The sequence below is a fragment of the Filicampus tigris genome, chromosome 11 (genome assembly GCF_054856515.1).
Source record: "Filicampus tigris isolate MCC_2025a chromosome 11, RoL_Ftig_1.0, whole genome shotgun sequence".
Classification (NCBI taxonomy): Eukaryota; Metazoa; Chordata; class Actinopteri; order Syngnathiformes; family Syngnathidae; genus Filicampus; species Filicampus tigris.
This window is the reverse complement of record NC_141227.1, coordinates 12934928-12957978: the sequence shown is the minus strand read 5'-3', so window position 1 is coordinate 12957978 and position 23051 is coordinate 12934928. Positions and strand designations below refer to the sequence as shown.

Sequence of the window (23051 nt, the reverse complement as noted above, 5' to 3'; positions counted from 1 at the left end):
CTCCTCATAGACCCTTAAAGCTCAACCCTTTATTTGCGTTTGATTGAAATTACTGACCCCATCCCCATCAGGCACGCATCTCTATCATTTCCTCTCCTGGGATAATGGAGCATCGCTCTCGGCCCGACCTTTGAAATTGGGATGTCAGTTTCTTCATCTAGCGCCACGATACCACTGGCATGTCGGAGAAATGATCTGCCATTAGTATTGTAATACCCCTGTGAGGGAAATAGTCTTCACAAAAGCAGAGTGGCGTCCGGCTCGCTCTGTTCAACGCGGTCATTTGCAGCAGGTGCAAAATGCCTCCCTTTCCCATTTGCATCGTCATGCACAGATATGCGCTCACCAGCCACTTCATTAGGGTTCTAAAAGGATCCACCACAAATTCTGAAATGTTGAAAAGCATGCCTTTAAAAAATGTATTTAAATGGGAAATCAACCCAAACATTTTTCTCAAGAATATTTTCCCAGCAGGCCCGCAGCAGGCATTCTGATAAATATTGCATTTGTGGAATATGAGTTAAGAAGCAAAATCCACCCATTTTTAGCCCTCTCAGATGGCCATTTTGTCCCTTCTGTCGACGAAAATGACATCACAACTGCTCAGGGCTCAGGCAACGACCAATCACGGCTCAGCTTCAGAAAGCAGTGATCGTTACCTGAGCCCTAAGCAGTTGTGATGTCATTTTTAGTCGACAGAAGTGACAAAATGGACGCCCTCAGAGATGGATGAAAACAGTTGGATTAACTCTTATTCCACAAACGCAATATTTATCAGAATGCCTTGTTTCAATGAGTGGCATTGCATAGAACATATGGTTGAAAAAAGTATGTTTGGGTTGACTTCCGCTTTAGTAAAGTTTTAGTTTAACTGACCTGCATCATACTAAGAGGTGTTTCTCATATGTCTTACTGATCACACGATCCCTTATTTGCAGACGGATTTCGAGAAGGACGTAGATATTGCCTGCCGATCAGGTAAGAGCACATACACTTACAATGCCAAAAGTACGCTAGATTAGATTAAGTAAAGTTTCAACACATGAACAATTTTCATAAATCTGAATATGGTTCGACTTCATTTTTTAATAAAAAATTTTGCTTTGCCAAAGTTTCAGAGGTGTGTCTATTTGCGACGTGAAAATAATCAATTGGATTATTACATTGCCTTTGCAATCACTGGCCCACATTTGTGGGAGTATTTTGTAATATAGTATGCCATTGAATATTGATTCTGAAAGGAATGTATTTTTTCTTTAACAAATCTGTTGGGATGTACTTATTTATGCTGAGCACTGTAACAACAATCTCCTCTACTTGCAACTAAAAACCCCAAAAAGAGGTTATACAGTAAAAATAGCTGCAGTTACGTAACAGCCAACAATCCCCACAGGAGTTTTTCACAGTTACCAAAGCACTGACTTTAATCTGAGAACAAAACAGTATAAAAAGAGCTGTTGGCTACTCCTTTTATATGAAGTTTATTCAGTGAAAACAGTCTGCTGTGCATTTCAACAACAGCCGCTTTGTGCTGCATGGCACGCTGTCATTATGTCATGTCATGTCATCTTCCAAACCGCTTATCCGAAACAGGGTCGCGGGGAGTTGCTGGAGCCTATCCCAGCCGTCAATGGGCGAAGGCAGACTACACCCCGAACTGGTCGCCAGCCAGTCGCAGGGCACACATAGACACTGTCACTGAGCGGGAATCGATCCCACGCTGCCCGCACACAACTCGGGCGTGTGTACCACTACACTATCACGCTGTCATTAGGCTTTCTATAAATATGTTTGACACCATCAGAAATATGAGTTCATATCTTAGGAGAATGTTCCTCGTGATATTTAGGTCTGGAAAGGTAATATTTCCTTAGCCTTTCTTTTTCTTTTGTACTTTTGAGCCACTGCGACAAGAGTATGTTTTAAGAGTTGTTAAATAATAAAAAAAAAAATCCCAAAGGGTTAAACCCAGCCCTGGTTCTCAAAGTCAGACTTATTCACAGCTCCCAGAAAGTCTTTTGGTCCACATCCCTCAACACGGCGCAGTCCTGTCAAACTAAAGTGCACCTACCTGACACAAAAAATCAAAAGCAGTCAGGTGTCATGAATAAATCATGACCAGAATCAGACGGTAGTAAAACCTGCAGTGCATTTCACAAATTACTCTCTGTGCTCACAGTTTTACAATTATATTAGTAGTGCACAAGACGCATTCTACGCTGTCGCCTCCAGTGTAAACATTGATGAGAATGTACTTAAGGCATAACAAGCTTAAAGGTTGTTAAAGTCATCTTGCTATGTGTATGCAGGGTCAGAGGCCATCATATTTTGTTTGGATTTGATCCGGAACATGCCTTGGGTGGCAATTAATAAAAATAAATGTAACATATTCTGACACTTATATATCTTAGATCAGAATGTAATTTGTTGTGCTTATGTTAGAATCTGTTATATTTAAATTCAAAAATTGGGATTTGGGTCAGCATTATCGGCCTTTTTGGTTTAAAAATTTCAGAGGTGACAAGTGTGTTTTTTATTAGGTGAGACTAATTGAAAAGAAAAAAAAACACTTGATTGCTTGACAGGTACTTTTAAAGAATTTAATGAGGCAGTTTGTTTCATGTGGCATTCTGTTAAGATAAAAGCATCAGATGAAGTCATGAAGGTCAGTCTTTAATTTTGGCTGTCAGCCCACCCTTACTCACTTCCTTTACAAGTTGGATGATATTAATTGGAAATATGCTACTATGATAATGAGCACACTGTGACAGACATGCTGATTTCAAACATATGATTCCTCTCTGTCAGCCCTCCACAAGGACATGGGCTCATGTCGCGCCGCTACAGTCACCGGCACGCTTTCCCGCATATCCCTCAATGACGAGGAGGACGAGAAACCTCCTGAAGGCCTCAACTACTCGACGCTGCCTGGCAACATCATCTCCAAAGTGATCATCCAGCAGCCTTCGGCACTGCACATGCCCATGGGAGTGGGCGAGCTAAAGGAGCAGTCGATGGGAGACAACAACGCCGACCTGCGCCGCACCGTTTACCTGTGCACCGACGACGCCATGCGCCAGAGTGACCAGAACATGGGCACCCACGACATGGAAGGCCACCCGCCGCAGGGCCAGATGATGGAGACGGACTACATCGTCATGCCCCGTGCCTCGGCGGCCGCGTTTTCGGGGTCTGCTACCCTGCCAGCCCACTTGAAGGAGGACACCAAGATGAACATCACCATGGATACGCTGCCGCACGAGAGGCTGATGCATTACAAGATGAGCCCTGACTTCAACATCAGCCCGTCAGGCGTGGACCACATGAATGTGAACCTGGAGCAGCAGTACCCCAGCGCCCCGGAGCAGATGCAGAACCTGCCCTTTGAACCCCGCACGGCCGTCAAGAACTTCCTCGCTGAGATGGAGGAGAGCGCTGGCCTCTCGAGGAGTGAGACGGGCTCGACAATCTCCATGAGCTCCTTAGAGGTATACGCTATATACTGCATAAGATGCAATAGGGTGGAACAATTTACTGTAGAAAAATAAGATAATTGCAAATTTTTTTCCCCTCAATATTGCAATTGCAATTTAATATGCATTTTTTTCAAGCTCTGTTACCACGTATTTTTTTTAACAAACACAAGCAATAAATTAATCAGCATTACAATAAACATTAGCAGATTTATTATACATACAGGCTAGTCTTACGTTAAAATGAAGGCAAATGAACAATGAATGAAGGACAGTTAATTCATCTACTTCAATTAAAGTTTTTAATTGTTTTAATTTGCTCAACTCTTTGACTTGCAGTGTTTGAAAAAAATCATAACAAAATGTTTTGGGGGGCACTGGAATGGAATAATGAAATTACAATGCATTCCAATGGGTAACATTTCTTTGTTATGCAAGTAAATTGAGCTACAAGCTTCGTACACATCTGTCTTTACAAATTCAGTGGCACCTTGACTTAATTGATTTGAATTAAGTCAAGGTGCCACTGAATTTGTAAAGACAGATGTGATAAAGCTTTTTTATGTGTTGTAAACTTGTAACTGGCTTTTAAATCTTTCTTTATCTTTCTTTTAACAGAGAAGAAAATCACGATATTCAGATCTGGACTTTGAGGTATGTTAAAACACGTTCCTTGCCTCAAGACATGCATCTATCTATTTTTTTTAATATACAGAGTAAAGCCATCCTTGTGTTTGTCATTTGATTTACTCGAACTTGTTGTGCCTCTTAAGCTTATTGGAGTTTACAAGATTTATTGTCACGCTATGTAGTTAAGGTAAAAGCCAGGCTCTCAACTGACAAACAGAGCCCGCGTTCTCATCAACATTTTGTCCTCCATCTCCTTCATCCATCGCCTCTGTGCTGATTTTTAAACGATATGCTTTTAAAGTCATTTGCACATTTCATGTCTGATTTGAACCACTAGTCTTGGCGTGCAAATTCCACCCCTCTTTTGGCAGGTTTTCACACTCCTTTGCATTGCCAAATCAGGTTTTACTGCATGTATATATGTTTAGTACACCCTTTCAAAGTAAAGGAAACGGAATGAAAGCTTCTGGCAGTGTTTCTGGCATGGGGAGCATTTTGCTTTAAAGTAGATACACAGCAACCCCTTTAAATGGAAGCCCTGGGCCAAGATTGGATTATAAGGGTTCCTCTTACGCCAACAAAACGTTAAATGAGGCAATTTGTCACAAAAGAATCAAGTTAGATTCGGTTACTCCTGCCATTTTGAATTAAGTACTTCTGCCGTCCTCTTACAAATCATCCCAATGTTTCCTTTATTTTGGCGGTACGTTACAGTATATATATATGCAGACCCGAGCAGATCTGTTTGAAACCTGGCCTACAAGCAAACCTTGACACTAACACATTGATCAGAGTGCGAGTGGGTGGAGAGAAGATGCATTTGCATTATTGGCTGTCAATACCAAAGCAAAAACCCTTGCCATTGCAGAAAGTCATGCACACCAGGAAAAGACACATGGAGCTGTTCCAGGAACTGAATCAGAAATTTCAAACCCTGGACCGATTTCGAGACATACCAAATATGGGGAGCATGGTGAGTAACAGGAAACCAGTGGGGGGTGGATCTCAGCTACATTCAAATCCAGTTGTAGCTTGTAGATGTGCAGTGCAGGCTACGTGTGTGTAATTGTACTAATGAGAGGTTATGGAGAACAGGTTGTTGTTTCATACAGCGCCAGCAGCTGGCCATGGGGAGCAGCGGGGTTATTTGGGCGACAGCTTGGTCCCCCCGCCCCTCCCCAATTTTTATTTTTATTTTTTGTAAGAAAAGATGCATTTTCTCCACAAGGCCAGTCACAGGGAAGAAAGACGTTTGCTAATGTAGCTGCTGTCGAGAGTGCATCCATTCCAATGCAAGGCCATGAATGCACTTTGATTTACATACACATTTATCTACTTAGCAACACCATCCTTTTTTTTTTTTAACCATGAATGCATGGCAGATGATTTAATCTATCAGCATCCCTACCTGACCTGAAGTGTGCTGTTCTTCTAAGGCTGCATTTACACGATGACACAATTCCCATTTTATTTCTCCCATGTGACCCACTTCGGATATTTGTCATGTCAGTTGCCTATTTGACACCTTGATCCTGCAAAATAGCCGCATGAGAGCTGTAACAGATGATCTGACATTAATCCGCCTTTGCCTTTTACACCGTAGATATCGAGCCAGCGGGATGTATAACTGTTTGTACTCACTCACAGCACCCAGCTTTAAATCATTAGGTGTATGATGTCCGGTGTGACAGTATACAGTTTTTATCAGACAGCAACAATGGCTTTTAACACAAGCTGTGTGCAAATTTGAGTTAAAAAAAAAAAACTTAAAATCCAAAAAGCCATTGTTCAAAGGTTATAAACAATGCCACGCTTAACAAAACACAATGATATTTGTTCTTCGCACAACTTAAATCACTTGACAAATCTGGATTTGATTTGGATTATATATCACTGATTAATGTAAACAGACAATACTGCTCGGTTTGGGGTCACCATGACAATTTCTTGTATTCCATGAAAACACAACTACACTATTGTGGGGTCACTTAGAAAATCTTTATCATTTTTATTTTTAATCTTTATTTTTTTTGTTATTTTCTTTAAAAAAAAACATTCAGAATGTCTACAACTGTATTTCTGATTAACGTTATCATCATTGATAAAACAGTGTATAAGGATATTTCAAAGTGACATTTAACACTGCATTAGAATAAATTAATCAAAGACTACGGTGTGTTCCGACATTCACATTTGGGTTACATTTCCACTTTAGGAACAGAACTTTGTTGTTCACCAAGAACTGTCTGTACAGCAAAACCCTTGTAAAAAAAAAATAAAAAAAATAAAAAAAAAAAAGAATTATTTAAAATACATGTTTTAAATTTGGCAGGTACCTTGAACACAATAGAGCAGGACAAATGACAGTATTATGAAACTTAGGTCTTGCCGTTAAATTTGTAGACACTGTTCACGTTTCTGTCATGGTTCCAATATAAACTCAGAAAATGGAAAATTGTCGGTTCGACCAGCCCTGCCATTATGTGTCTGTGCCATTTATACAGAACAGTGACTTGGAAAATGGCGGAAAAGCTTTTATAGGCAGCATAAAAGGCACCACTGTAAGCAGAAAAAAAATGCAGAATCATAAACCTTCCGATCTGAATAAAGCTTCTGTCATAGATGGATAAAAATCTGATTTGAATCAGATATGTCGATTCATATCGGACGGATCGGATATTCTCTGTCACCGCGAGCCAGACGTCTAAATCACCGCAAGACAATTGATATACACACGTCTACAAACATCACGTAGCGCTAAATCAAAAATACAGCATCCGAGGTGCATAGACCATTAAATAGAAGATTGTGTGGACTTCTAAATAGACTTTGCAAGGCTGTGACTTATATTATACACTACTCACAAAATTTAGGTATATTTGTGTTTCGGCTGAAATACACTATAAACTTTACAGGTTCATGTGACTTTATCTAAACAATGATCTACAATAATAATCTATGATAATAATAACATAAATATAGAGTTCATATAACGTAGCGCCTTTTCATAAGGTCGCATTAACTCCTTTTCCTTCTTATAGTGCAAATGCAAGCCTATAGAAGATCAGCACACATGCACACACCGCTCCCTCCTTTTTTTTCCAACTCCCCCCTTCCACTACCAATGAATCTACTGCAGTGATTCTCTCAGAAATGACTTTCCATTTCATATTCCCTGCCTGCGAGCAGAGCGTCCTTCCTATATGCAACAGCATCTTTGGGGCTGTCAGTGCGAGAGCACCAAGACAAATGGCTCACATAGAAAGAGCATGCAGTGGATTTAAAAATTCTACACACCCCTGTTCAAATGTTTTTGTGATATAAAATAACTAGACCTAGATGGATCTTTTCAAAACATTTTAAATCAATCATATGACCTATAGCCTGTACAATATTTTAGAGAGGGGATGAAAAAATAAACAACTGAGATAATGTGGTTGTGAACACAACTACATTATCTCAGTTGTTCATATTTACTTCCCTTCTTGGAAATATTAAATTTTGGGTTGCACAGAGAATAGGTCACAATATTGGTGGGAAATTTTTTTTTAAATGTGTTTGAAGCAGGTAGGAGGGGTGAAACTTGTAGGTCTCTCTATATTTCGGATTTTCAGATGCAGATTGCGGGTGGCTCTGGAACGTATCCCGACTATTAGGGGTGATCACTGCATAGTATTGTGGGTATAAAACTCCATGTGATAAAGATGTGGTACTGACTAACGTGGCCGTGTTCACAGGACAAGGCAATGCCAAACAAGAACCCATGGGAGAGCTACAACCCGGCGTGCGAGTACCAGAATTACGCCACTATGAATGTACTAGACTCTAGCGCCAAGGACTCACTGGAAATGACGCCCGCCGAGTGGGAAAAGTGTGTCAACCTCCCCTTGGACGTCCAAGAGGGGGATTTCCAAACAGAGGTCTAAAGGTGAAGGAGAAAATGCAAACTCGGGAAGGGGGAGAAGACGAAGAAGAAGTGATTAGAAGTATTTTGCACTGAATAAAGCAACAGACTTTTCCAACAGCCTTGGCATTCATGTCGGGATAATCGGAGCATGGCAGGGACTTTATGTGCCAATACAAGACTGAAGAAAGAGAGAGAGGAACTATGGGGGAAAAAAGGGATAAGGAAAACCATCAGTGTTACTTTTTTGTATTCTCACTAGTGTACTTAGTGCGGGGCAGCCTGGTGTACAATATCTACCATCACGTGTTTCAAATTATCTTTTTGAGGAATTGGCGAGAAAGGGAAAAAAAATATATACACTTTCAAAAAGAAACCTCACAGAGCAAATGACACGCCATGTGGTCCCAGCTTCATTGGGTCTGGTTGCTACTAGGCCCAGGAGCACAATGTATATATTTATGCAGGTTTTTAAAACGTTTATAACAGTCCGTTTGGCCATTGCGACACTTTTTACTTTCTAGTATGAAACATGGGCGGCAAAGAGTATCTTCTGTGTCATATTAAAATGAATGTTTGTCCGGCTACATTCTTCATTGCTTTCAATGCAATAAAGATAATACTCACTTTTATATAAATAATATATTTCACAACTTTAATACTGCGGAACCCGCTTGAAGGATCCCCGGCAAGCTCTCCCATCTGCAGCCCTGTATAAAATATTTAAAAAACAAAACAAAATGTTGTATGGTGTAAATAAACTTTTGTCTACATATGTTTTAATTGTGCCAATTTATTTTAATGAGGAAAAAAATGAAATAATGCCAACCTGATCAAAAGTTATAGCGAAAATGTTAACATTTGAAAAGGAATGTAAATAAAAGAGGAAATATGTTCGTACTGCTTCAGATGTGGTGTCAACTTTGTTGTTTGCTTGGAGTTTCTCTCTCATTGCTGTTTTGAATTCACAAAGAACTCTATTCATTTTGACCCAACACAGGAATTCAAACTAATTCTGCAGCACAACATTGTGGTTTGTAGTAAAATAAAAACTCATTGATACTCTTCATTTACTCAAGTGCAAGTTTATGTGTTTTTTGTTTTTTTTTCCACATTTCCACCGTTTTATTTTGTGGAAAACACATTATTGGAGGGGTTTCCTCCCACATCCCAAAAAACGTTGCATGGTAAGTTGATCGGACTCTCTAAATTGCCCCTAGGTGTGATTGTGAGTGTGGATATTTGTCTCTGTGTGCCCTGCAATTGGCTGGCAACCAATTCAGGGTGTGCCCCGCCTACTGCCCGAGGACAGCTGGGATAGGCTCCAGCATGCCCGCGACCCTTGTGCGGATAAGCGGTATAGATAATGGATGGATGGACATTATTGGAGGTTTATGAGTATTTTTTTTCTGCCAAATGCATTTCAATGGGGGTCAATTATACGCAGATTTTCAATGTTGTGGTCACGATCCACTGCATGGATATATGGATAGCTGGATGGCTTGATGGCTGGCTGGATGGATAGATGGATAGATAGATAGAAATATACTGAATTAATGAGTCACGTATCAAATGAAAAATGGATGAAAATTGAACTTTTAAATAATAGATTTATATAGTCCCTTTCGAAAGACGTAAACAGATAGATCAGGCCAAACTATTAGTATTCAAGTCAGTTTGACTTTCAGCTCAGTTTATTGCCACTCTTTCTTGTTGATAGTTTGTACTGTAAAGTTTACTGATGTGTTTATTAATAAGTTCATCCCTCCATCAGATTTTTTAGTTTCATTTGGAGTGGAAAACATTCAGAAGGTGAGTGGGCTTCTTTACCACCACAAGGTTCTCCTTTTAAACATTTAATGCACGGGTGAAACGGTGCAAAAATGCGTTGAGGTTATCAGTTATGTGTGCGGGTAGGCAGCACAGCGTGTACTGCGTCAACAAAAGGGAAAAAAAAGGTCTGTGGCGTGACTGAGAATCAACAGGAAGCGGCAACATGAGGGGAGGTATAGTGTCTTTTATGATCAACAATGTTTACTTGTCATCACATGAACTGTTTGAGGGTTTCAAAGTTGACTTCAGGGACCTCCTTTCATACTAATTTAATGTCAGCAAATGTAGAAAGGTTCGGTATGAGTTATGTATGAGTTGAACTAAAACCAAGCAGAGACCAAACAAGCCTACCGTTTAAAAGTTTGGGGTCACTTTGAAAAATAGGATGATTGATGGATGGATGGATGGACGGACGTACGGACAGACAGACAAAAGTTATAACATTTTATATGCATCTATATTTCACTTAAAGACAAAGATTTCTATGTTAATATCAAATAGCACATACAAAACTGTTTTAAGGTCTGTTCTCTGCGCACCATGAAGCCAGTATGGAGACCTGAGCACAGGGCTGCTTTGGTGGTACTTCTACAGAACCTGAGCACCAGCTTTCTGGATATAGTGTAGCTGTCCTTCAAGCTCGTTAGAGAGTTCTGTGAGAAGGTTGTGAAAACTACTAACTTACTTTGGAAAAATCAATGGATCAAAGTCTCGCTAAGGCTGGTGAAAGCAGTATAGTGTTGATTCTAGCAATGCTTTTGAGATGGTAAAAGGCTGACTGATTTGATGTGGCTTCTAAAGTGTGTGTCCAATGTTACACCTATATTTTGGTTTTAGAGTAGGAGATTGAAGGTGACGACTGACACTTTATTTGGTTTTTGTGTGTCAAAGGCAATGACTTCCGTCTTGCAAATAGTTGTTTTGCATGCACACCGTGATCGGTATGAAGCAGTGACAGAGAGAGTGCAAAGTCCCACCTGCTGTTTGTAAGATGTAAATCTGAGGGCCATCTCCATAGTTGTGGCAGGACACTTTAATACTACGTATTAATTAGGTGAGGGACAGCGTGTACAGAACGAACAAAAGAAGTACTAGGATGGATTCTTGAGGGACTCCACAAGGCACCTCTCTCAATGTACTTCCTGTCCTCAAGATAGGGCTTTAATCAATTTAGATGAAATACCACACTCTAAAAACAGTTGTGTTAAAAATGGACCGATCCACTATTTGGGTCAATTTGACCCACATTCTTGCGTTGTTTTGTACAAAACAGTCCAATTTTTGGGTTTGTTTTGTAGAAAACTACTCGCTTTCTTCTGTTTTTGCAGAAAACAACCTAGAGAATTGGATCAAATTGACCCAAGTAGAGGATTGGTACATTTTTTACCCAAAATTGTGGTATTTTTAACCCAACTGTTTTTAGAGTGCAGAGATGACTACCCAATCTTGTAAATTGTAATAGGATCGCATGACTGACTAGGTCTAACATGCAGCACACAGATCCCAAAGGACTATGATTAAGACTTTACCGGCGTCATTTGGATGTTATTTTTTGATAAGAGCAGTCTCAGTGCTGTGATGGGGCCTGAAACCTGATTGGAAATCATCAAAGCAGTTATTTGGTACAAGAAAGCGAGAAAGAAAGAGAGCTGTTGATCAACAATTCTCTCAAGGACTTAACCCAAAAACATCAGGCTTGATATGGGTGCATAGTTGTTCAGTACCGTGGCATCACGATCATTTTACTTTAGGAGTGGTCTCATGACAGCAGTTTTCAAGGCTCTGGGAAATTATCCAGATTGTATTGGGATGATAACTAAATGGTGAAGCTGGGGTAACAACACCAATTTTAGAAAACGAGTGGGCAAGAAAATGATTATAGAAATATGTGTATAATAGTGCTGACTCAAGATGGCATGCCCTTGAGACCACACGCTGGCCATGTTTTTTGCTTGTTGCTAAATGGAGCTGTGGATGCTGACAGCCCCCCCAAGGAGTGAGTGGCAACCCCCCCTCAGGCTGCTTGAACATAGAGAGGGCCCACAGTGTGAGTGAAACAATCAGATTGATCCTTCGCGCGTCACTCTGCTCCCACGGGCATCGCTGAGGCAAAGTGTTGCTTCATCAGAAGGGCCTGTGAGGAGAATTCAAACTCCACAATTTCTGCATCAGTGTCACAATTACATCCATCCATCCATTATCTGTACCGCTTATCCTCACAAGGGTCGCGGGGCGTGCTGGAGCCTATCCCAGCTGTCTTTGGGCAGTAGGCGGGGGACACCCTGAATTGGTTGCCAGCCAATCGCAGGGCACACAAAGACAAACATCCGCACTCACAATCACACCTAGGGGCAATTTTAGAGAGTCCAATCAATTTACCATGCATGTTTTTGGAATGTGGGAGGAAACCGGAGTACCCGGAGAAAACCCACGCAGGCACGGGGAGAACATGCAAACTCCACACAGGGAGGCCGGTGCCGGGATCGAACCCACGACCTCTGAACTGTGAGGCGGACGTGCTAACCAGTCGACCACCATGCCCCCTATATAAGAAATTAAAAAGCCACATTTCCATAATTCATCCCCTTTAATACACACTGTAATTTGCAAAGGTTTAGGGCTTACTAACGTGCAAACTCCACACACAACGGCCAGATTCAAACACAGAACCTCAGAACTGTGAGGTAGACGTACTAACCGGTCTTGCATCGTGTTGCTCAATTGTTGTTTCTCATTGCGGGTAGACCACATTACAGGGTTACACACTAGTCTGGCAGTTTTCTAGTGACTATTCATTAAAAAAAAAAAAAAAAAAAAAAGTGTTTTATCCTTTTATCCCAGGATGAATTTGCCTAAAAGATGACGTAGGAAGCAAGGAAAATATTTAACAGGACTGATCTGTCACATCTCTGTTTCAAGGGTTTTTTTTTTTTTTTTGCTCACGGCTTATTTCGTTTATTAGCAAGCAACATGGGGGCGGCATATCGCATAATAAGCAAGTTTAAAAGCGGCCTCACACAATACTCAGTGACAAGGTACGTATGCCACAAACACTAATTGAACAAGCCTAGCAAATTTCATGCAAATCCGCCCCAGGCAAAGGCTGAGTGTCTAACACTAATCCAAGGATGGATGTATTTAACTGTCACTTTCATTTGATACATATCCACATTAAGGGGCAAAATAAGGATGTCTGAAAAACACTTTTTAATTTCTCCCACATGAGATTTGGAATTGAGAATACGTCAGGTGCACCTAATAAGACCCGAAGACAGTGTTCACTGCATCACTTGATAGATACTGTCAATCACAAGAATCACTACAGTAGTTAATTTCCAACCAAGGTGCCTTTGGACCTGTATCATTTTTCATCTAGCTATCCCAGCAACATACAGTATAATGACATGCAGAACAATAAAATGAATATTCTCACGTTAGATAGCAGAAGGTACAATAAATCTATTGTATGTATCAACCTGTTGCCATGCACACAACAGAATAAGTCATGGCTAGGTCCAATTTGTGAGTAAACTGAGAAAAAAAATAATTGTTTTAATGACCAGTAATACTTTTGTGACATTGTTTGGTGGTATGCCGTAAAGGTTTTTCAAGATAAAGTAGGTGCCTTGTTCAATAATTGTTGGGAAACACTGTGCTAGAGTATGACAATTAACAACAACAGTCATATTTGAAGACATTTATTTCTTCAAATACATGTACCACTCAATAGTTCCTTAGTACCACTCATCACAGCAGTCGTTTCCAGCACGTCAATGAATAACTGGACTATTCTCTGAAAAAAAAAAAAAACATGTCTTAAATGATCTTAACTGAGCGCGAGACCAGCATTCGTGCCCATCATAGCGATATACATTCATGAGGCACACCATTATTTGAAAAAGAATAATCATATTCATAGTGTCAATCAATTATTGGGTCCATCTTTAAATCAGCAAGATGCACTTGCTTTGAAATGAAAAACAATACGATGATAATTAAAAAAGAAACCCCCAAAAATGTGTCTGTCACAAGCACTTTAAAAAACGTGGTTCATATTTTTTACAGTATTTTCCCCATGTCTTTATAATACACGCAGCAAAAAGTTTTTATGAGAACATTAAATAAAATGTGACGCAGAAACAAGACAGCTTAAACGCGTTCAATACCACATGCCATTTGAACCGTTCAATCAAATTGGTGACACAGCAGAAGACTAAATTGCAATATACAGCATTTAATTTAAATGAGATACAAAAAATGTGAAGTGAGTTTCATACAGTAACTAGCACAAAAGTCGATTATCAATAAAAAAAAAAGAAAATAGAGCAGATGGGCAGCCATTTTAAGGATCTAGTGCAGGGATTACCAAACTGAGGGTTGGGACCCATAATGGGTCTTTCTTTTATTTTTTGTGGCCAGTTGTCAAGAGTAAAATGATGTAAGCAATTATTGTCTTTATCATTCGTCTGTTTCAAGGCTATGGTTCGGATACTCGGAAGGAACCAAGCTTTGGGCCTTCAGCTGAAAACGTTTGGTCTCGAAAGCCTTGAATAAATGTAAAATGCACATCGTGGACGTAAGCTTTGTCCTAATTTCCACGGCTGTTTGTGCGCGTGGCTTTCGCGACAGTGAAATTCGAATTCCAACATCGTCAGTCACATTGTCTGGGAGCTGACCTCCTTCAAAGCAATAAAAATAAAATGGAAGCAAATGAACGCCTTGCCAAATTGTACTTTGTAGTCCCCTTAAGTTATGGCTGGATGTGCTGATCCGAGGATGCGTGCGTATTGAACCTCAGTGCACATATTCATCATCGCTGACGTCTGAGTCATCGGCCTCCACCTCGCCTTCAATCACAGACTTCTTCCCTCGGCAGCATGACACCACCAGGCCGATGAGGAAAGCCTAAGGAAGAAAATTTAACACGCATTAGAAAATGCTAGCTGGGGGGTATTCAGAAAAACAAACAGCTATGTAAATGATCCATGCGCATAATCTAAAGTGTGTTTGGGGTGTGTCCCATTAATTCAAATGAGTTAAATAGTGTATTGTCCACGCAAAGAGCAAATGGGGTTGTATTTGTCTATAAATGTATCATGGGTGTATTTTGGATGCAAATTAAAAAAGGAGTGTCATCTACACCTCACACAATGAATTAACCATAAGATCCTGATGGATAAGGTCATGTTCTAGAATCAATGAGCTGCTATTATCTTAATGTGCTAGTAGACACACAAGATTGCTGAGACTTAAAGAGCTCTGCCAGTGAATCACATTGAACGTGTAACTGCATGAAAGGTTCAGACGGAATTTCGTTGGATAGGCCAAAAATAGTTCAGCACAATTCCAGAACCATCTTCCAAAAAGGATAATGTATATGCAGCATAAGTCGATCATATTACGATAATAATTTCAATGTATCCTCTTTAAATTGGTGTTTCCTAAACGTTACTTGGTCAAGGCACACACTTGATGTTAGAAAAATCTCATATTGATGATCTTGTGACCTCACAAAGTCACCCCATCTTGGACCTCACTAAAAGAGCTCAATCTTAGTGAATCACGCACAAAACATCCATTGGGCACCATCTGTTAGTGTAAACAATTTAGTTTACGCTATTTAGGATCTTAAGCCCGGTTCACACGGCAGGATAATCGACCCGATTTCAGCCCCAAATCTCCCCTCCCAACAATCAAAGGTCAGCCCCGGTTCTCGTAGTGGCTCCAAACATAATCTCATCAGACAATTCTGCCGTGTGTGGTGTGCTGAGACTGATCTCGAGAGGACGTCTGACCTTAAATCGGGGATATTCAACATGTTGGATTGTTTTGGCCCGACTTCGCACAGTGTGTGGCCTGCCCCGAGGACAAACGGGCTTGCAGCCGGTTAACAGTGACGTACAGGCAATCAGAAAGCGAGGTGACAGGGTGGCAAAGAAGAGCGATGAGAATCCAAAATCAAACCAGTTATGGCGCAACAGAGCCCGATGTCTTTTCTTTTTGTGTGTCTTTTTTCCGCTAAAGGTAATCCACAAACTAGCGCTACCGTCAAGACACGATTTGAGACCCCTGCTGCCGCTTTGTCCGCCATGTTTGTTTACTTGGAAGTCATGTTTAATCTCGAGAGGTTATGCAAGATTTTCCATTTGACGTGAGAATATCCGTGAATGAATCGGTTCATGTGTGGTGTGTTGATCTTGCTGTGTGACTGCACACCACACACGTACCGTTCAAAACTGTCATACCCGGGATTTTTTTCTCGTCACGTGTGGGTTCTCTCAAAGTTTGGAAGTCGGCCGAAAATTGTAAAATCTTGCCGTGTGAACCAGGCTTTGGTTAAAAGGCCTTAATGTAAATTCTGGCAAGGTGAATACGTATTTAGTGTTTACATACTGTGCGATAGATGAGGAGGAAAAGAACAATGTCAAAAGGCAGCTGTTGTTGTATGAGATCACGAGAAGAGTGACTTACCCCAATAAAGGCCCAGTTCCCAAAGTAGTAGATGGTACTGAAGAACCAAAACTTGTGGAGGAAAAGATACGTCCTGGTCACAATGCACTGGTCTGAAAAACAAATAAAAACAAGTACTTATTTTGTGCACACAGATTTGTTTGCGGCCAAAATATTAATCTAGGTGTTGCTGAATACTTTCGAGCACATTATACAGGTACAATATTTTTAATGAAGTTATTCTTTCATTGATGGGAGTTGTATAACAGTCACAGGTATGCTTATAAACAGGTGATTTACAGCAAATTTTAATAATTTGATCAAGAGAATAGACAAGAAATAGATTTCTTCGCCTATGATATTGTTAACGTTTTTTACAGAGATATTAACTGAATACAACGGTTAGTTGGACGATTGAAATGTCCACCATGTTCACATAAAAACCCAACCATGGCAGCTACACTACATCACTACTCAGAAGGAGTGCCTGGGCCTGTTCTGTTAGTGTAATTAAAAATGGCAAGTAGGTTTGAGAAAAGAGCAAAGTCGTGTCACTGTCAGTGTGAATGTGATTTTGAAATGCATTAATGTGCAGAGACGTTACGCACAGTTTCTCATTGAAAAAGGTAAATGCGTGGTTTAGCACGGGTTGGGAGTTACAAATGTTATCTTTCATACTCAGACGGTACTACTGCTTTTGGATTCCTGTTACGTTACAAGGTTTCTTCAGAACTCACCAAAACAAGACTTTTTAAAACCTTCCTTTCTGGATATTTAAGACATTATGTACATCATGATCAAAAAAATGACGGGCAAAGTTTATTCATTCAAATTGAATGCAAATTTTCCAGTTCGTTAAGCGTACGTTGAACCACTCAACTACAGTAAAATCCCATGTATAATACGCAACTGTGTATAAAGTGCCCATCCAGAATTAAAACTTTTTTTTTTTCACTGTACCCGTGTATAATACCTAAAGTTTGATTTGCTGGTATCTAATATCATCATCGAGTTGCATTTGTGCAAGTGCATGTTTTTAATTCTACCATAACACAGTCTCACTATACACTATAATCTATGATGGTTGAGAGTTGCCCTCTTTTTTTTCCTGTTTAAGCCAATCTTGGTTTAAAGTTGCCCTCTTTTTCACACTTTTGGTCAAGCTCCTCCACTTGGACCACTACTATTTTGAAGAGAGCGCCAGGAGGGTGTGTGGAGACGGGAAAAATAAATCTTTTGGATTTACTTAATTTGAACATGTACATAAGTAGCACATGTTTTAACTTTAACTGATTTAACAAATTGTAGAAACAGATAAGATATGATGGTGTAACGAACTGCATTTTATTGTTGAGTGGTGCTGTTGAGGGGTTGTAATGAGCATGCCAAGCTAAGCACTGAAATGTTTGAGCTCATAAATGCACCACTTTTTTTTGCAAAGTGACGTCACAATGACGGTAGCGACTTTTCTGGCTAAAACAGCACATTTGAGTAAGCCTAGGTTGTTAAAAACTGATTAGTAGGACTGGCAACTGTGTCAGGCTGTCAGCATCAAAGTGTGCAGAGTCATTTAAGTGTAATAAACTGCCTTTGAAAAGTAATGTGACAGCTCATCAGCACTGCTAGCCGCTAGCGTGGCCGCCACTAAACACTGGCAACAGGCACAGTAGAATACAGTGTCGGTGTAATTAAGTCGTTTTTTTTAAGCGCCCTTAATCAGCGACTGTTTCAGGACTCGGTTGTGTCATTAAAGTCGTAACAAACAGCAACAATTTGTGACGCCATTGCCTCAGAGTCTAGAAAAAGAGTCAAGTCGGCCGTTACGCCACAACACGCTGCCGGAAATCAAAGCGTACCTAGGCACTGATGTCCATACATTATTTGGTTGGGTACGGTTTATTTTGAAATTGGCCTTACCACGTTGGTGGTGTGATGCATAGCATTAACTATTGTTACTGTGGTGCCTAGGTACTGTCTAGGCACTGGTAAACGTCTAAACAACGTGAAACATTTTTGCGTCATATTAACATCCGTGTATAATACTCTCCCCGATTTGGGATCATTTTTGGGGGAAAATGCGTATTAAGCATTTGATTTTATAGTACATTTACATTAAAAATTCTAAAACATGGCTAAACATTTCAATATTTGAAGGTGAGGATCTTCAAATACCCATGTTTTCAACAACCCTCGAAAAAACCCCTTCAACTAAGGGTTCTCTATTGAAATGGTTATTACTGGAACTCTTAGTCTGACAAAGAACCCTTGAAGAATTTTTTTTTCAAAAAATTCTTTTTCAGAAGCAAATGGTTCTGAGTAGTACTTCAATCATCATTTTGGAATTCTTATTTCTAACAGTGTAGTGGATAAAACGAATAACAATGTGTTGCTATAGAGAAAATGACAGTTGCCTTGGTATTGACTGAGTACAGTATAATTATCATAATTGGGCTGCTCTTTTCTTTCCACGTAGCTTTTTTAAACTGATACTAGTATTGATCCAAATGTAGGGAAAATATTGTCCAGATGAATCACTCTCCCTCCCTTTCTATGTATGAACGGTCCTTAACAGCCATGTGAAAAGCAAATCATGATGTCATTTGCCAAGTACCAAACGCAAGTCTCCAATTTAGAGAAGAGAATGATGCTCTAGAATATGTTCTATGCAGGCCTACTAGTTCAATCAAGGCATTCTGATGAATATGGTGTTTGTGGAATATGAGTAGAAGCAAAATCCACCGGTTTTTAGCCATCTCAGGGTGCGGCCATTTTGTCACATCTGTCGACTGAAAATGACATCACAGATGCTCAGGGCTCGGATAACGACCAATCAAGGCTCAGCTTCAGAAAACAGGTGAGCTGTGACTGGTGGTTACCGGAGTCCTGAGCAAGTCTGATGTAATTTTCAGTCAACAGAAGTGACAAAATGGCCACTCCCTGAGATGGCTAAAAACCGGTGGATTAACTCTTATTTCACAAACGCAACATTCATCAGAATACCTTGTTTCAATTAGTGGGCCTGCATAGAACATACTCTTGGAAAAAAAAATGTGGGTTGACATCCCCTTTAAGCAGAGCATCATTCTCTTTGAATGGGAGACTTGCTTTTGGTACTTGGCAAATGACATCATGATTTGCTTTTGATATGACTGCCAAGGACCATTAAAGCGTGTTTACTTCCCTTGAAGAGGATTAATTAATAAGACTTGCTCTTGGAAAATCATAACATTCTGAACATACAGTACATCTGAGTAGTATTATTTGTGATGAGGAGATGAAACGGTCTTGACCCTGCTTGAGAACCATCTGGAGCTTAGCACTAACTCTGCTTCTCCATGACATTGGTACACGGCTCCTCACACTACTTGAACCCCGTGAACAGCACAATGAGACCCTGACTGAGGTATGAGGCACCACCAGAATAGCTCAAAGTGGCTAATAATTTATTCATGAGAGTTGACTACTGTGGAACCTCGAAAGTTGAATGCTCTATTCTGATCATGGTATTAAGAATTCCAACAAAGTTTCCTGGAAAAAAATTACTTTAACGTCAGATAAAACTTCAATTTGAACATCCATGGTGCATGACTTCCCATGAGACTTAACAAGTCATGCAAAACTCCAGCTCAGTCAAAAGCAAAAGATTAAATCTCATTTCACAAGAAGCAGACTTAACAACGAAAAAACCTAAGAATATACAGCAAACGTTACGTCAAGTAAACTCAGATCCAAAGCGGTAAGGGCTCCAACTGATACCAAAAGTTAAAGCAATGCCGTGCTGCTTATGTTTTTACACTTACTGCATGTGACAAGTAACAATATAACTTTGCATTAGGCCTTTGGCATGAGTCATTTATTTAGGTCTTTGTTATATTTATCGTTTTCAAAATATGTGTTTTAGGGATGTTTTAGGATGGGAAAAGTTTGTCTCTGCAACATATTACAATACTTCTATTTCAATTATTTACTATGGGCAAAATTGCTGAAATCTGAAGAAATCCCAAATTGGACTAGTGCTCAAATATGTCATCACTGTCGCGTGTAAACATCCTATGCTAGGGATCGACATTAAAGATGGCCCAATGGCCCTGGGCCAGTATGACACTGTGTCGGGCCAGCACATACTGGCTTGTCGGGCCATTTAAAATTTCATTTCAACCAACTATTTCTTGCTTGGTTTATTTACACCAAATATTTAATTCATATTCAAAAGTATTTTATTATAGTACCCATGACCCTTGTGAGGATAAGCGGTATAGATAAAGGATGGATATATTGTTTATATATTATCTTATACTGCCCGGAAAAAAAAAAAAAAGCAAAACAACTAACTATAGCGAAATATCATTTTAATTGCGTACAGACATATCGTAGACACTAAATCTGAAATAATCATTGAACCTTATCACATTATACCATAAATACCTGTATATTGGGCCAGCACCAATTCTAACAAGGCCACCACAACTTAGCTCATGTGGGGACACCGATCAAAATGGCCAAATGTTGGACCTTGTATGTCCAAATGTGGTTAAACATACTTTTTCACAAATCTCTACTGTTGGTCAGTCCCCATCTCGTTCTGTTATTATTACAAATTATTGATCAGTCTTTTATTTTTTTGTGTTACAAATTGTTGTGGCTGAAAACGGCTAGTGTCTCTTTGACATACAATGTTAATAGGTAGTCTATCTCTAACACAATAATCAGGGCATTAAGAGGAAAAAAAACATTAAGGTCATAAAAGTGAAACAATCAAACAGAAAAATAGCACAATAAATACAGGCATGGCGGTAAGTGAGGATGCCTTCTTGTGAGATGTTACACCACATGAAGTTGTTAACCTCAGAATGTGAGATGGCAGGACCGTCGTAAACCAAGGACCTCTTGTATATAACAACAGAAGAAAGTCATGTGTTCATATACAGTACATACAAAGAAAATAGAGAGCAGAACCTTTGGAGTTGTGAAGGAATGACAACTATCAGCTTTAACATTATCAACCCCCTGAGAAAGCTTGTCTGTATTCATCTCAATGACCTCACAATTTTCCACCAGAACACGGGCCATCTGCAGCTATCCAGCTGCTCACCTGAACTCGCACTGCTCTGAGAGGAACGTACAGATGGTTCACAACAGCGGCCTGCCGAAATATATTATGATGTACACCGCTGACCCGCCTCGCATTGGAATCATTAGCGCACTATGTGATGAGTGCAGGGCAGCTTGTGAGTACAGGTAATTTCACCTTGACTCGCCACATCTTGGCGAGCGCTGCCCCAAGTAGCGTCATGCATTATGTACAACTTCCATCTACCACTCATATACGAGCACTTTAAACGTGTGCATGCATGCACACACACACACACTCACATACACACATACCTGTGCATATCACACACACCGGACTATAAGGCACTACTTTTTTCCTGGGTTATGGACCATGCAACCATTTTTTTTAGACCAGTGCACTGTGACCATATATTTTTCTTCCACCGCTAGAGGCAATCTAACCGGAATTACAATACAATGCAATTGCCATTAATTGGATGTGACTGCAGGTTGAGGAGTTCGACAGGCGAGGGCGCTATGCACTAGGTTAAGCACTAGGCATTGCATTGGGTGGTATGCGGAAGTAGAGCAAGAAAAGGATGTCAACTGATAAACTGAAGTGGCAGTGAGCAGCGAAATGAAAATAAGTACTTTATTTTCTCTTGGTTTTGTTCAGCTTTAATCAGCAAAGTTGCTGCAGTGTTAAAAGCATAGGTGGGTAATCCAGGTCCAGAAAGTAAAAACCCTGCCAAAGATTGGCTTTAGCCATAGGTGCTTCTATTCAATCGGCAGGTAAACGAGCTCAGTTGATTAGAAGCACCTGTGGATAACCGGTAGGTGTGGAGCGCCCCGCGAGATCGACGAATTGGCCAACTCGTCACATTTTTGCTACGCACCGCAGAGGTATGGACCAGGCTTGAGTGACGGCAAATTAACGTTACATGCAATATCTACGGTCGCGACTCGTTTATTTTTTTTTTTTAATAGTTTTATTTAATGAACTTGAAAACTTCTTGGGCGGCCGTCTGTTTACTTGGGCAGCCCGCCCAAGTATTAACATGGCGTGGGAAACCCTGTAGATAGGTGCGGCTTAAAATAATTATTATTACCTTTTGTACAAAATCTAAAACAGGCACATTGATTACACATTTGAACTATCTTATTTATGCAGGCACAAAAACATATCAAAAATGGAATATTCCAAGCCAAGAAAAGTCTGTAGCTTTTAAGATGAACTGTGCCCAAGGCATTTGACTGACAATCCACTGACACAAAGGAAAATGACTATTATGTTTCTGGTGGTGTTAAAAAAGCCTCTCTTTTACCATTTTGAAAATTGCTTGACTCTTTTAACATGACATAAAATTACAAGCAGCTTTCACACACATGCTCTAACAATGTGTGAGCAAACGTCAAGTTGCTAGGTAACAGACAAGGAATAAGAAGATACATTTTGAGAAAAAAATACATTTACCGTCCAATACAAATGTTGCCGAAACCAACAAGTCAAAACAGCTGGCATAAAAGGGCATAGGTGCAAATAATTTGAACAATATGTGGTCACCTGAAAGAATAATAATTAATCCAACTTTTATTATGACAAAATTAAGTCTAGAGTGAAAAAAATGCTGAATGTCATTAAGACATTAGTTTAATTCGCCAGAGGGAGCCAATGCGACGGCTAATGGGGGTCGCTGAGGTGGTGATGG

The 23051-nt window shown here is 40.0% G+C and overlaps 2 protein-coding genes across 9 annotated transcripts in view; one reads left to right on the top strand and one right to left on the bottom strand.

Moving 5' to 3' along the window:
- Window positions 1–9085, top strand: part of adgrb3 (adhesion G protein-coupled receptor B3) — a 132370-nt gene extending 123285 nt beyond the window's left edge. For 6 of the 8 annotated variants that reach the window (XM_086044588.1, XM_086044585.1, XM_086044582.1 and 3 more), the window contains 5 exons: window positions 939–978; window positions 2809–3488; window positions 4092–4127; window positions 4972–5076; window positions 7841–9085. In XM_086044588.1, coding sequence (XP_085900714.1) covers window positions 939–978; window positions 2809–3488; window positions 4092–4127; window positions 4972–5076; window positions 7841–8029 — 1050 coding nt within the window. In that variant the 3' untranslated portion in view covers window positions 8030–9085. The remainder of the gene's footprint in view (window positions 1–938; window positions 979–2808; window positions 3489–4091; window positions 4128–4971; window positions 5077–7840) is intronic. The other 2 variants (XM_086044587.1, XM_086044584.1) reach the window with 1 other exon arrangement.
- A 4437-nt stretch (window positions 9086–13522) lies between these two features.
- Window positions 13523–23051, bottom strand: part of lmbrd1 (LMBR1 domain containing 1) — a 46964-nt gene continuing 37435 nt past the window's right edge. Inside the window, exons 15-16 of the mRNA XM_086045162.1 lie at window positions 16312–16403; window positions 13523–14745 (exon numbers count right to left, since the gene is read on the bottom strand). Of these exons, the coding sequence (XP_085901288.1) occupies window positions 14635–14745; window positions 16312–16403 (203 nt within the window). The 3' untranslated portion in view covers window positions 13523–14634. The remainder of the gene's footprint in view (window positions 14746–16311; window positions 16404–23051) is intronic.